Source organism: Hemiscyllium ocellatum, chromosome 35 (assembly GCF_020745735.1).
Source record: "Hemiscyllium ocellatum isolate sHemOce1 chromosome 35, sHemOce1.pat.X.cur, whole genome shotgun sequence".
Taxonomy (NCBI): Eukaryota; Metazoa; Chordata; class Chondrichthyes; order Orectolobiformes; family Hemiscylliidae; genus Hemiscyllium; species Hemiscyllium ocellatum.
This window is the reverse complement of record NC_083435.1, coordinates 6,446,985-6,462,866: the sequence shown is the minus strand read 5'-3', so window position 1 is coordinate 6,462,866 and position 15,882 is coordinate 6,446,985. Positions and strand designations below refer to the sequence as shown.

The following is a 15,882-nucleotide window of genomic DNA, read 5'->3' as shown; positions in this document are numbered from 1 at the left end:
CTGGGAGGAAACTGGAGCACCTGAAGGAAACCCACGCAGATATGTGGGGGGAGAATGTGCAAACTCCACACAGACGGTCACTCAAGGCTGGAATCAAACCTGGGTCCCTGGAGCTGTGAGGCAACAGTGCTAACCACTGAGCCACGGTGCCACCCTGTGATAACTGTTCCTGCCCACGTTAAGATTCCGAGAGAAAACGTTGAAACAGACATTTCTTACCCTACAGGGTGTAACACTCAGGTCCTCCAGCCCACCCCATTGCCACCTCCTGCACCAGCCCCCTACCCCCCCAACAGCTTGACAGTGAATCATGGGTCTTGTTAGACTGGTTTGTCTGACCCCAACACTCTTTCTTCATTCCCATGCAGTCTCCAGTTTGACTAACTAACACTTGAAGATTTTTTTTGGAAGAGCTGACAAATGTGCTGGACAGATGTCAGTCGATGGATGTGGTTTGTGTGAACCTCCAGAGGGCTTTTGATAAAATCCCACACAACAGGTTGTAGGCTGAGGTGAAACTGAAGGCAAATTACTGACATGGAAAGAATAACGGTTGAGTGGCAAAGAGTTGGAATAATGAGTAAGTGCCCACATTGGCAGCACATGACTAGTGGTGTCTCCCAGGGATCTATGGTGGGGCTTCAATTATTTACAATACTCATCAATGACATTGATAATGGAATTAAAAGTCAAATATCCAAATTTGCTGACACAATTGAGCAGGATTGTACCAATGGCCTGCTCTTATTCTTATGATCCCCTGTGTTAATTAACACCAAGTGCATCCCCTTGACGCAGAATCCAGGAACTGACTAGTTGTTCTAAGATAAAATGTTTTGGAAATTAAAGTATCATGTGAGGATAATTCAAAATTGAGATTATCCATTCGTGGAATCCTGTTGTGGAGGAGGCCATATGACCCATCAAATCTCTGTGAAAGATCTATCCAATTAGTCCCACTTCCCTTCTCTATCCCCTCAGCCCTGGAAAATGGTTCACCTTCAAGCATTTATCCAATCCCTTTTTGAAAATTGCAAAAGGTTTCCCCAGACTTTCTGGGTATTTATCAATGATGTTTTGGTATTTTGGGGGCTTCTTTGCAACTGTTCTGTTTGAGAATAGGGACAAAGCCCTCATCCTCCTGGATTGTTATTCTCCGTGGACAGATTGTCAAGGGGTCTGTGTTTTTACTCCCATCCATGAGTGAAGAGCTGAAGAAGGGATAGAGTTTCTCAGTGAATATCCCAGTGAAAGTATAAATGTGGGTCTTGTTCTCTGAGTTATAAAAGGACACCTTCCCTCCCTCATAGTCTAGACAGACGCGGATTTTTTTTATGTTAACACTAGGCTCTGAGCGTTTTGACGATGTGTCACCAGCCCTGTTTTTATTCCCATCTCTCAGCTTCACAGACCAGTATCCATTTCCTGGAATTAAACTGAAGGCCTCCTTCCTGTTGATGGACTCATTGACTACTCCCACTGTCCACTCTGTCTGGTTCCCCACCTCCACCTCCCAGGAATGTTTCCCTGATGTAAATCCCTCCAATGCCAGGACCTGGACGTTCCGAACAAATCTCTCTGGATTTCTAGGAAGCTGTTGTTGTTTCCCATTACAACTGACGGTGCTCAGGTCCTCAGACAGGAGAAGATCAGGATGGGCTGTGTTAGAGTCCAAGGTGATTGGAGCTGGGAACAGACGAACACGGATAGAATGTTAGTCACACTCGCTGTAACTCTCACAGCAACTGGGAAAATTAGCAATGAATCAGGATTAGAAATTCATTCCTGGAGAAGCATTTGAGAAAGAGCAGGAGGAAATGGGACGCTCCATCTGGGAAAAGGTTTTACCTCATGGGCACACTCTGCACTGAGGTTGGAGAAGTGGGGGAGAAGGATCCCCTGATTAACTTGTGTGCTTCCGTACCAGGATTCCCTGATTCTGGGAGACACAGTGTGTGTACGAAGGAATGGGTAATGAGAGTGTGCATGTATGAGAGACTGTGTGTGTTAACTAGAGACACAGTATGCTGGTAAGTATGCAGCATGTGTGAAAGAGACAGTGTTTTAGTGAGACAGCATGTACACTATGTGTGTGTGTGTGTGTCTGTCTGAGTGTGTATGTCTGGGGTGAATGTGAATCTGGGTGTGTGTGTTTGTGTGTGTGTGTATCTGTGTCTGTGTATGTCAGTGTGTTTGTGTATGCCTGGGTGGTTGTGTGGCAGTATCTGTGTCTGTGTGAGTCGGTGTGTGTATGTCTAGGTGTCTGTGTGCCTGGGTGTGTGTGAGTGTGTATCTGTGTGTAGATCTGGGTGTGTTTGTGTGTGTGTATCTGTGTGTAGGTCTGTGTGTGTGTGTGTGTGTGTGTGTGTATCTGTGTGTAGGTCTGGGTGTGTGTGTGTGTGTCATGGGTGTGTTTGTGTGTGTGTATCTGTGTGCACCTGTGTGTAGGTCTGGGTGTGTTTGTGTGTGTCTGTGTCTGTGTGTGGTGTGTGTGTACCTGTGTGTGAATTTGAGTGTGTTTGTGTGTGTGTCTCTGGTGCTTAGTAACACTCTTTTCCTAATATACTTGGCTGACTGATTTCAAAAGACGTTTTTACTGGCGTTAGAATACATTTTACATCTGAGCATGAAATGTAATCAGGATGATATTTCCATACTTACACAGCGTTTAGGATTGGTTCTCATCACTTAGGCTCCTTAGCCCAAAATATTTTTGGTAATACATTGCAGGAGCATAGATCTCCAGCTCAGTAAGTTCAAAATCTGAGCTAAAAGTAGGGGAAATACTCAGCAAGTGTGACTTCCTGAATGTTCCCCGTCATTTCTGGGGGGTTTGTATATCACAGTGCATTGTGATCGAGAACAACATGGGGTGAGGAAAGTGCTCTGACTATTATAGAAACACTTTTCATATTTCAGTGACCAAATACATAATCATTACATTGAGTGAAATGCATCATTGATGAACAGATATTTGTGCAGATTTCAACACCACGTCAGTTTGATTTTTTGGTTATGGCTGAATATTAATATCTTAAGCCAATGATCTTCGTTCCATCATCATGTCAAATGTGGGGATGTTCAGCGATGATTGCACAATGTTCAGCACCATTCCCAACTCTTCAGATACTGAAACAATCTACAGTCAAATGCAATCACCAGGCTTGGGCTGAAAAGTAGCAACGAGCATTCATGCCATACAAATGCCATGCAACAACCTTCTCAATAACAGGCAATCAAACCACTGTCCCTTTACATTCCATGGCATTACCATCACTGAATCCCTCACCTATCAACATTCTTAGGGTTCACCTGGACCAGCCATATCAAGACAGTGGCCACAGGGGAGGGGAAAGGTTAGGAATCCTGGAGCAGATTAAGTCCCTGAATGCTCAATGACATTATCATCATTGAATCCCCTGCAATAAAGATTCATTGACCAAAAACAAAATTGGGTCAGCCATATAAACACAGTGACCTCAAGAGCAGGTTAGGAATTTTGTAGTAAGTCACTTTCTTTCTGACTTCTTAAAGTCTGTCCACCATCTAAATGGCACAAGGCAGGAGTGTAATGGAATACTGCTGAAAATGTGTTGCTGGAAAAGTGCAGCAGGTCAGGCAGCATCCAAGGAGCAGGAGAGTCGACGTTTCCTCATTCCTGAAGAAGGGCTCATGCCCAAAACGTAGATTCTCCTGCTCCTTGGATGCTACCTGACCTGCTGCGCTTTTCCAGCAACACATTTTCAGCTCTGATCTCCAGCATCTGCAGTCCTCACTTTCTCCTGTAATGGAATACTTCCCACTTGCCTGAATGAGTGCAGCTCCAACAATACTCAAACAGCTTGATGCATCCAGGACAATATTGATTGGCACTACTTTCTTGGTTGATTGGCAACTAGGAATGGGCATTAAATATTGGCCGCGCCAACAATGTCCACATCCCACAAGGAAGTTAAAAAAATGCATTGTAGTGCCTTCCAGTCACTGTCTGAATAATTACAGCCACACTGTAAATTAAGTGCACATATATGGATTTAAAGTTCAGTAAGTGTGGAAACCAACCTACCTCTTCAGATAACAGGAGACAACATTAATCCAGACATCGTTAGCAGGAAGGTAAGGGGGAAAAGATTAGTATGTCAGAGGATTGTTTCAGTTTCAACAGAAACTTCAAAATCAAAAACAATTTGATTTCATTGAATGTATTTCTCTTTGATGAAGCATGGATTTGGTCAAATTTAAAGGTTCTGTGACATACATATCATATAAATGCATGTGGTCTAACATTACTGTGACATTCAGTCACTTCTGGGTTGATATCTTTCACACAGGAAAGCAGGATATTAATGCACCTGAATACAGTTGATCATCATAAGTTATTTATCACTTGTTTAACTTAGTTCAGCACCCACAGCAGAAGATAAATCATGGGTCAATCCAGCAACAATAAACTTAACCTACTTATCATTTAATAGGTTTATTGTCCAACAATTAACTCATTGCTTTAGAAAATAACTGTCCTTTGTTACTTCCAATGTCCCTGGTCTCTTATATTACTAAAGGTTTGATTCCCAAATGTAGTTAGTCACTGTTTGATTGTGAACTTTCAGAAAACCAGCCTCCTGTAAAAGCAGCAGGAAGGTTCCGTTTGCAAATATACCTCCATCCTGCCCCTTATATTTTGGACCCATCCACTCTCACCTAAAGTTGAATCCCAATTCAGGTGGGAAATAGATTCGGCTCTGATTCCCAATTCCAAGACTTCAGGATTTGGGGTGGGGTGGGGGGGAGATATCAGGGATACATCCATGGGATAGGTGGAAGTTCAGCAGATCCCATGTCTATTCCAAATATAACTGCATTGGAAATTCTGGTCCTGGCTCATTATTCAGGAAAAGAAATGGCAAAAGGAACTATCCATCAATTCTGGATTTTCTCAGAGAACTGACTGAAATGAAATCACATTCATTACAAAGAGAATTAAATATTTATTATAAAGAGACAGCTCCCTTCTACTCATAAATATGAGAGTTGTTGAAGAGCTGGTGTCAGGAAGCTCACACCCACCTGTATTAATCACTGTCAGCATCTTTTTCCACACTCTGTACTGCAGGGAGCCGATGTACTTGCCCACATTTATTAAAGGGTAAACCTTCTGTGGCTCTGGGAGAGTTTGCTTCACTCTGAAACAGGAGATAAAGGTCAGTGTTGGGTCATTCCAGGGTGAGGAAGGAATCATGAGAAAAAAAAACTTAAAACAAAGGTGTAATATTATACCTTTCCTTTGATTCCAGAATTTTCTGTGGAACAAGAATAGCAGTTAATAATCATGGTACAAAGACATTTTATTATACAGGTATAACAGAATGGGTTCCATAAAAGAGTACATTTTAATTAATTTGCTTGGGTTCCATATACACACTTTGTTTCCTTTTGGGGACGATGGGAAGAATTTGCAGACGGATCAATAACTTAGTGGACTGCATCATGAATCCTCCTTCGACAGTGCTGCTTTGGGATTGACTCCAGAATCTGCAGCTTAAAGACAGAGGGGGCAATCTTACAGTGGCATGAACGATGTGGGCATGGACCGATAATTCCAGGGAGGTCCATACCGATGTTGGCAGCAATGGTACAGCATGTTATTGCTTTGCCCAGGCAGCAGTGAGGAGGTAATTGACTGTGGGGGGGGGGGACGGGTTTAATGCTTGTTAACCACTTTTGCTCATGGCACAACTGTCCTCATTAATATTCAGCCCCCCCCATCCTACCAAACACACCAAACAAGATCAAGGTCAGGAACACACAGCAAGGAAACCCGGGCAAACACTCGGCAAATTCATCTCACCGTCGAGAGAGTGGAGCTGGAAAAGTACAGCAGGTCAAGGAGCATCCGAGGAGCAGGAGAATCGAGGTTTCGGGCCCTACATCAGGAATGAAGGGCAAATGCCCGAAATATCGATTCCTCTGCTCCTCGGATGCTGCCTGATCTGCTGTGCTTTTCCAACACCACAGTCTTGACTGTCATCTCCAGCATCTGCAGTCCTCACTTGCTCCTAGGTTCAGCTCACCGTTTACTCTGAATGACCTCCATGTTGGATAAGAGACACCAACATCTCATGGCAAGCTTCACAGGCATTGGCCACACATACCCCACATCCACGGACGTTGGCATACGACATATGCCTGCTTCTAAGAACCCTCGTGGCACATCTCCGATCCACTTCCAGGACGGTTCAGCACTTCAATGCTGCACCCCAGGGTGCACTGGTAACTCTCATTGTAATGCTGCAACAAGTACACTGTGTGTTCAGGAATACACATCCAGCTCATGAACTGCACCAGGCTCCGTTTCCAGGCTTTTTGCTCACTGTCAGAATTCTCAGTCACTCTGCACTTACCTGGAGCCTCACAACATCCCTCCCTTGTATTGCCTCACCTTGTCCCTTGGTGCATCAGCCCCTCAGCCAGAGATCTCACATTCATATTACTGCTGTCTTGCAGTGCCATGTATCACCGACATAAATCCCAGAAGCTTTTCATAGTTTCCAGCAGGTCTCAGCCAGATCAAAGGACAATCGCGTTTGGTCAGGTGATCCCATCGCAGGATGTCAAGTCTCCAATACCAGACTGGGCCCTACCCAGGGATGGTCATAGTCAGAATCCTCTCCTCATAACGGGTGAGGAGCTGAACGATGAGTAGCCCACTTACCATCTTTACTCTTCGTCCCCCACTATGGGCTGTTTACCTCCTCGAATAAGACAGAGGCAGGTATGACAGGAGATGAAAGTGGATAATACAGGTATGTTGCTGCAGGAAGGGAGGTGTTCCAAGTGAGTGAGTACACAGCATAGACGACGTGCAGACTCAGTTGCACTGGGGGTTGGGTTGGAAGCGGGTGGACAATTCAGAAGTCACACGACACCGGGTTATAGTGCAACAGGTTTATTTGGACTACGACCTGATGTCATGTAACTTGTGACTTTGTGCACTGCAGGGTGAGTATGGAAGATGTTGTAGGCAATACTGAGAGGGGTGGGGCATGAGCCTTGGTGGGAAGTAGGTGCAGTAGCAGAGACAGAGTGAGTGCGAGGTACCATAATTACATGGGCAGAGTGGTGGCAGAGTGACGAAGGTTACTGAGCATTTTCCTACAATGCTGGCGATCCTCCAGACAGCTGAGACTGCACTGACCCATGTGGCAACCTCGGAGCAGGCTGGCCATGGTCTGGTATGGCAGCCTTCCCCGCTGCTCTGGGCGGCAGGAGATATCCCACGTGTGTAACAGGCTGTGTAGCAGGAACTCCAGGTCCCTGTTCACCGAGTAGGCCCTGCTCTCCCCCTTCCTTCCATCCCGGGACCATTCCAGCTCAGTGTTCAGGGCAGCTCCAAATGGGCGGAGCTTGATCTTTTGAAGATGGCATGGGCACAAGTGATGCCGATGCCTTCCAGGTAGCCGCTGATTGGCCAGTGGTTTCAGGAATGGTGTTCGGTGAAGTTGGCTGGAAATCAGACATGAGAGACACCACAGGAGCAGGGGAAGTAATCAATGAGAAGAGTTTGGGAAAATTTGGTGAGACATCGGCTCGACTTCAAGGGGAGAAACCTTCCAAAAATACTGGCATATCTTGAACTTGGCCAAAAGTTGTCCCTTCAACCCAAGGACAGAACTGACTGTGTCACAAATCTGCCACTTCAGAAGCAGGATGGTTCTTAAAACTGCAAAAGTCCTACTGAAAGATAAATAGGACAAGGCCCCGAGGGCAAGAGTCAACTGAGAGCTGACCAAAACTCTCAAAGAATTAGATTAAAAAGTGCAACTTTTTAAAAAAAAATCTGTCCACTCAGAGGCTGCATGTCTGGATGAAGAGAGGACAAAGGTCATCATTATGAGGGAGTCACCAAGAAATCCAATTGGGAATTCCCAAAGTGGTTTGTGGCAGGAATCGGGAACTTCCTGGCCCAGCAAGTTGTTGAGGTGAATCGATTTTCAAAGTAAACAAAATGAGTGCAGGTGTAAAGGGAATAGAGCGGGAGGAAATAGGAAAATGAGAAAAAAGAGAGCTGTTTAATTGCAGCATAAATACCAGAGGAGGCCTGTGCTGCAGGTTACCTGTTTGTGTGCTGTCTGTCCTAAGCAGTTCTGGGTAAACTGCAAGAACAGGTCTGGCCCCATCCTCACTGCATTGTGAAAATAATACAAGTTCCTCAATCCTACTGCATGACAGAAGTCACAGTGCTGCATTCTAACCAGATTGCTAATAGCAACAGAATAATTCTAGCAAACAAGTAGGCCATTCAGCCCACCTCAGGCATTCAGATGTCTCTGCTTTTTTCATCTTTATTCACTCGTGGGATGTGGGTGTCGCTGGCTGGGTGAGCATTTATTGCCCCTCCTTTGTTTCCGTTTGAGAAAGTAGTGGTGACCTGTATTCTTGAATCATTACAAAGTTAAAAATCACACAACACCAGGTTGTAGTCCAGCAGATTTATTTGGAAGCACTGGCTGGTGCTTCCAAATAAACCTGTTGAACTATAATCCGGTGTTAAGTAATTTTTAACTTTGTCGACCCAGTCCAACACCAGCTGCTCCACTTCATGAACCATTGCAGTCCATATGGTATACGTAGACTTACAACATTGTTACGGAGGGATTTTCAGGATTTTGATCCAGCAATATTGAAAGGACTGCTCCATGGGAATCTTCTCTCACCCTTCCTGACCTAACATCAGTAGTACATTGCCCAGTCCTGCGTCTCCCTCATCTGCTAATCTAGCTTCCCCTCTGAATGTATCTGTAATCTTCATCTTAGTTACTGCACATGTGGAAAATTTCACATTCTGTTTGCTCACTGACAAAGCAAGATTCTCCTTGAATTCTCACAAGGTTTATTTGTCTTTATATTTATCAACCAAAATGCTGGTCTTTTTCACAAACGGCAACATCTTTTCTCCATCTACCCAATGAAATCCGTAAAGATCTTGAAAGCCTCTATCAAATTGTGCCCAGTCTTTTCTTTCTGAGCTGACCCAGTCTGTTAAATCTTTCCTGATCAGTATCCCCTCTCCTTTCTGGTATCATTCTCATCATTCATTTCTGTGCCTTCTGCGTTGCCTGTAGATGCTCTTTATCAATGAAATAGTTGGAGTAAGGGAGAGCATAGAGAAAGGGTCAATCCAACAGCACAGAGAGAAAAGCCAAGCCAAGTAGAGCAGAGATGAGAGCAGGTAAATATCAACTACATTGTTCAAGATGGAACACAGAGCTTCACAGATGTTATTGGTAACTTAGGAAACAGGAGGGAAAATATATAAAACACCAAAGCATTCTATTCACAGTGGGCGATGCTAAAGGGCCATCCTTCAGCACCTTTGCATCACACATTGCCCAATCAATACGCATTTAACCGTCACATTTATTCATCCCTCTGACAATTAACACATTGGTGTGGGAACATTCCAGAGATGATGATCTGAGAAGGCTCCAATGGGAAATCCCAGCCTGAAGATTCTAAATGTAGTCAAGGAACCCAAGTTAATGAGGTGATAAGAAGGCAAACTTAAGGAGTAATCATGATTTGGATATGCCGGTGTTGGACTGGGGTGGACAAAATTAAAAATCACACAACACCAGGTTATAGTCCAACGGGTTTAATTGGAAGCACACTAGCTTTCGGAGCGTCGCTCCTTCATCAGGTCAGACTATCACCTGATGAAGGAGCGTTGCTCCGAAAGCTAGTGTGCTTCCAATTAAACCTGTTGGACTATAACTTGGTGTTGTGTGATTTTTAACTTAAGGAAGTAAAGTTGTGAAGTAGAGAAGTTCTACTAAACCTCTGTGGTCTCTGTGGAGCCTTTGTTAAGTCACATTTAAGTACTACACATATATCCCTTCAGATAAAACCGCGTGAAAATAGGAGCAGGAGTAGACCATTTAGCCCATCAAACTGGCTCTACAATTGAATTAGATAAATGATGTTTTTTCTCAATTCCATCATCTCACACTATCCCATAATCCCTTGATATCCTGTGCATGTTGGCTCTGACTTCCCACCTCTAACACGAAAGTTTTGGCCCTACATTCTGAGGAATATTTTCCCACCATATTCTTCCTACCAAAGATCATTAATATTGCCCAATACTTCAGTGCAATCCTCTTGTATATTAGCTTCACTGACCAAACTGTGAATATTGAAATTGTCCCATTGATTCAGCATCCAAATTGCGTACACAACTATGGAAGCAATGCACAGTAGAAAGCTGCTGGAGATACTCAGTAAGTCATTTAATGCAATGTTAACATTTCAGGTCTGTGACTTTCAGTTCTGAACCCTAGCATGGACCTGACTGAATTTGATTTTGTGCAGTAAAATAGGAAACAGTCTCCCTGGTTTTGGTGGCACAGCCTGCACAGTCTAAAGGATAGTGTCAAAGAAAGTACAAAGACAAATAAACAGTTTACCGTTAAGAACTTAATGCTGTCCTGTTCCCTCAGCTCTTGTTCAATATCCTGAACAGTGACTGAAAGGGATGAGATTTCTTTTGTAATCTCCTCAATCCTTTCCTTCATCTCCCGACATTTTTCCTCTTTCTCTAGTTTCAGATCTTTCAACACAATCCTCTCTTCCTCACGGAGAAACCGGTGAAGTTTTTCAAATTCAGCTTTAATCTGTTTCTCTGTCTTTACACCTTGATCCTTTGAGAACAAAGATGAATTTGAGAAGAAAATTAGCAGTTGTGAAAAAGGTAATGCAATTCTTTTTGTAAGAACAGAAGAGAGAAAAATATTCCTGTTGGATGTGAAATCTATTTTTTAAAAAATTCATTCTCAGAATGAGGCCATTGCTGGTTCCATCAGCATGTATAGCCCATACGAGAGGATAGTTAAGAGTCAACCACATTGCTGTGGGTCTGGAGTCACATGTCGGCCAGACTAGGTAAGGATGGCAGTTTCCTTCTTTAAAGGGCATTGGTGAACCAACAATTGACGATGGATTCACAGTCATTATTGGACTTTTATTTCCAGGTTATTATTGAACTCAAATTCCGCTCTCTGCCCTGATAGGACTTGAACCCAGTTCCCCAGAACATTAGCTGCGTTACTGGATTATGCCTGGTTGACAGAGACAAAGTGATCATTCCATCAAAAGGGGCTCACATTGCAGTTTGAGCTGCATACAACTTTTCAAAGACAAACAAAAAGTGAGGCAAATCATAAAACAAAGTACCTGAATGTGGCTTAACGTCCTCTTATAGTCGTTTCTTACAGCATCACATTCTTTCTTCTTGTCCTGGACCGGTTTCAGTAAGCTTCGAAGTTCCTCCTGGTCAAAATACGTTACACAAACACCCAAAGATCAAACACCATTCAGTAAAAATAATTCTTAGCTTTCATTTCAATGGAAGATTAAGCTGTGATCCAACTGAAATCTTTAAGTTGATCATGGTTTAGAGAGGGTAGATGGAGAGAAATGCTCGTTTCTGACATCTGGAGAAGAGGGCCTAACCTTAAAAATGAGGGTGAGACTGTTTAGGAAGGAAGCTGTGTTTCACATAGAGAGCAGAGTAAGTCTGGATACCATCCCATGAAAAGATTGTTAAGGCGGTAGGTTGCAGACAATGAAAATTTCAAAACTGAGTTTTCTCTCGGGCAAAGATATGAAGGAATCAAGTCTGATATGTGGAGATGAGATCCAGGTCGGCCACGATCTCATCAAATACATAACATGTTTGATGGGCTGAATGGCCTCGTCCTTTCCTTAAGTGGAGCGCGCCTAATTTCCTTTCCATTTCAAAGGAGTGATTACATAAACAAAATTAAAACAACTTCATATTTGCATTAAAATTGACTTGAAGCACTAGAGAGACCAGCCAAACCTTTTCAGGAAAGTAAGAACAGAAGAGGCCATTCAGCCCATCCTTTAAGACAATCATGGCTAATCGAACATTTCAATGCCTTTGACCACACCATTCCATAACCCTGTCCACCACAAGTAATCAGAAATATATCAACTTTAAACACACTCAAAGACTGATCTTCCACGGCTCCCTGCGGGAGAGAATTCCAAAGGCTCACAACCCTCTGAGTAAAAATAAAAATTCTCCTTATGTTGGATTGAAGTGGCCTCCCCCTTATTGTTAGCTGATCCCCGGTTCTGTGCTGTCCCAACAGGGGAGTCATCTTAGCCTCCTATCTCTTTCAGTAGTTTGTGAATATCGATGAGATCACTTCTCATTCTTCAAAACTCGAGAGAACTTCGGCCCAGTTTTCCCAAACTGTCTTCAAAGGACAGTCCTTCCATTCCAGAACAAGTCTAATGAATGGTGGAACCTAAATAAAAACAAAATACTGCAGATATTGGAAATCTGAAATAAGAATAAAAAGTCAGCAGGTCTGGCAGCATCTGCGGAGAGTGAAACAGAATTAAGGTTTCAGTAATACTACACTGGATTCGAAACATTAACTCTTTCTCTCTCCACAGATGCTGCCAGACCTGTTGAGATTCTCCAACAATTTCAGCTTTTGTTTGCTTCTGATCTCTAGCATCTGCAGTTCTTTGTTTTACTTGAGTGAATTAAGTTGTTTTTTTTCTCTCAGTCATCTGAACATGGACCCAGGAATTGGGGGAGATGAGCCAAAAATGTCTGTCTTTAAAATCTGATTTATTTTCATATCCTGAATATTTCTAAAGTTACAGCAATAGCCATAGGCTGATGAGATTGTTTTATTAACAAATTCATCAAAGTACTGCTTGTGGAATTGTGACGATTGATTTAATCCCTTAGTTTCTTCCAACAAGCTCATTCCACCCAGCCTTCCCATCTCATTGGCTTCCTTCAGTTCCTGTACCTCGGTGAAAATGTGTTGCAGATTGTATTCATCTCTCGATAAGAGGTGCTGAAGATTCCTTCCTAGGGTCGGAGGATATCTAGTTTTATCACTGATTGAATCCAGTTTGACTCACTCACCCTTGAAGGGTTTGTCACCTTCTCATCCGTTGCAATTTCCCATATCTCTAAGCTCAGGAATGCTGTTTAAGCATTGGACTAACAGATACATCTTCCTATCTCTGCACCTCTCCACTGGACCTGTTTTTCCCCTTTATCACTATTTCACAATTGCACACCTTCAGGAAGCATTCTCAGCTGTTTCTTTTTCTATTTCTTCTGTTGTCTCTTTCCTCTGTTATTTTTTTACTTCAGTCATTTAACATTACTTCTATCTGTTATCTCTTTTTAAATGTTTTATAGAAGGCTATTTATCCAGTAAGACCATAAGACATAGGAACAGAAACTGGCCCTTCAGCTGTGAGTATGTTCAGTTATTCAATCATGGCTGATAATTTCCCACTTTCTCCTACACCTTTAGCTCTGTGAACTGTATCTAAGTCCTTCTTGAAAGTATTCAAAATTTTGACCAAAATATTCAAAATTTCTGTGGTTCACCACTCTCTGGCAAAAGAAATTTCTCCTTATCTCAGTCCTAAATGGCTTATCCCATATCCTTAAACGGTGACCCTGGTTCTGGGTTCCCCTGTCATCGGGAACATCCTTCCTGCGTTTACTTTGCGTCATCCTTTTCGAATTTTAGAATTCATTTAAAAGCTCCTTCTAAACTCCAATCAGTACAGTCCTAATCGATTCAATCTCTCCACATACATCACCCCTCACAATCAGTCTGACTTCCTTCCCTTTCATTTGTACATCCTTGCACTATTTACACTATTGCACCTTTTACATCTTTGCACTCTTCTTTGCTTCATCTGATGGTGTTCAGTTTCAGACGTGGCAACTTTATTAATTAATTGGTAAATTTCCTTTTTTTTAATGATTAGAGTTTTGAAGCTTGCACCTCTTTAAAATGGGAAGAGTTTTGTTACATCTTTTTCATTTGGGCCATGGTGCATTCATACAGATAGCAATGGCCTCACTTTTCCCTTGTTAAACTTCAAAGGTGTTTGCTTATTAACTCAGAAAATGGCCAGAGGATTGAACCTGTTCAGTTTCCTGGTCACTGTTATTGCATTTGATTGCGTGAAAGTTTGAACTGATTGAGAAGCTTTGGTAAAAGGTATGTGCTGACTTCTAATCTGAAACATACTGTAAAAAGAGATTTGGCTTTGCATTTGGAGGGCTAATTGACTGACATCGGTCTAACTCATCAACATCCCTGGCCTTGCTCCTTGTAGCAATGATACAAGTGACAGCCCATGGAGTGACAGAATAACTAAAGAAATATAAATGCATTATCAGGACTGCCTTTAGCACTGAGTGACACTCAATCCAAGTCAATGACAATTACATTCTGTTTCTCTATTTGATGAGATATCTCCTCACCTTAAATTCTTCAGTCGCTTCTTCCAGAGGCAGCAGCTCATGGCTTTGGTGGCTTTTTGAACTTTGACAAACAACACACATGGGCTGATTGTCAGTTTTACAAAATAGCTTCACCTTCTCCTTGTGGACACTGCACAGCTCCTTCCGTTGTTCACTTTTTAGCTTCTCCCATATGTTGGCCATCTCAAAGGATTGCTCTGGCTCCACTGAGCACCAAGTGAAATGGTCCCCACTGGAAAGTCAAACACTCTTTTAAGTTCCTGTCTCTGATTGCCACAGCAACATTGTAAGACACAGTCCAGAAAGGGAGGGAGTAGTGAATAATGTAAATGGATTGTGGAAAAACCAGACTGGTTCATTAATTGCCCTGAGGGATGCTAGCTCTGTCTGATCTGAGCATGTTTTCCTATGATTGTGTAAAAAAAACATTAAAAAAACTGATATCAGAAAGGGCCAGAAGACACTGGAGGGACAAAAGTCAGAAAATTCAAACTGAGGCAAACCAGCAACTCACTCGATTTGAGAGAGAAGAGAAGGTTTAACAATGACAGCTTCAGGGGACTGCTGAGTGGGGAAAGTAAATCAGTACATCAAGGAGGTGGGGATTTGATTGGTTTGTGATTTTTAAAAAAGTACATTTTGTTTGAAGAAAGGATTAACTGAGAAACAACAGCAACAGCCTGAGAGGATTATAGAATGGACCAAAGAGAACTCAAAATAAAGAGAACTAAAAGAGGAAATGAAGGGACAGTGACAGGTAAAATAAAGGCAAATACAAAACTGTTTCACACAGACATTAAGGATAAAAGGATAACTCGGTAAAGAGTAGGGTCCATTAAGTATCACAGCAATAATTTGTGAGTGGAGGATGCCCATGTGGTTCCAAATGAATACTTGGTGTCAGTGTTCACGAGTGAGAGGAATAATGTGGGTATCAAAAAAAGGGAGAAGGCTTGCAGTGTTCTTACAGAAATTAGCACAGACAGAGAGGAGGCTCTGTGTGGTCTGATAGACTTAAAAGTAGATAAATCTGCAGACCTAGTAAAATGTGTCCCAGACTGTTAAGTGAGGCAAGAGAGGAACCACCGGGGACATTGGCAATAATTTTCAGCTTCTCTCTGGCCACAGGAGAGGGGTCAGAAAACTGCAGGACAACCGATGTCTTACCATTATTTTAAGGAGGAGCAAGGGATATGCCAGGAAACTCCAAGCCAATCAATATAATTACAAGAAGAAATTCTGAGGGACAGAATTAATCTGAACTTGGAATGGCAAGGAGTAATCAAGAACATTCAGCATGGTTCTGTTAAGGGGTGGTCATGTCTGACCAATTTGATTGAATTTGTGAAGAGGTAACCATGTGTGTAGTCTGCTTGGACTTCAGCAAGTCTTTTAATAAGATTCCTCATGTGAGACTGGGATAGCGAAGGTAAAAGCCCATGAAGTCTTGAGAAAGTTGACTAATTGGATCCAGAATTGGCGGATTGGCAGGAAGCAGAGGCTGATGGTCAAGGGCTGGTTTGTGACTGGAATCAGTGGGTTTC

At 42.7% G+C, this 15,882-nt stretch overlaps 1 protein-coding gene across 2 annotated transcripts; it reads right to left on the bottom strand.

Annotated features, from left to right (window-relative positions):
- Positions 1-277: 277 nt before the first annotated feature.
- On the bottom strand, positions 278-14,593 carry LOC132832540 (zinc-binding protein A33-like). Of its 2 annotated transcripts, none has more exons than XM_060850627.1 (6): positions 14,339-14,593; positions 11,230-11,325; positions 10,464-10,697; positions 5,278-5,300; positions 5,068-5,183; positions 278-1,686 (listed from the first exon to the last, which is right to left on the bottom strand). In XM_060850627.1, the coding sequence occupies exons 1-6, from the start codon at positions 14,519-14,521 to the stop codon at positions 1,067-1,069; spliced, it is 1,272 nt and encodes a 423-aa protein (XP_060706610.1). In that variant the 5' UTR covers positions 14,522-14,593; the 3' UTR covers positions 278-1,066. The 2 variants fall into 2 exon arrangements, with proteins under 2 accessions (XP_060706610.1, XP_060706611.1); XM_060850628.1 differs by lacking the exon at positions 278-1,686 and adding an exon at positions 3,094-3,169.
- Positions 14,594-15,882: the final 1,289 nt, after the last annotated feature.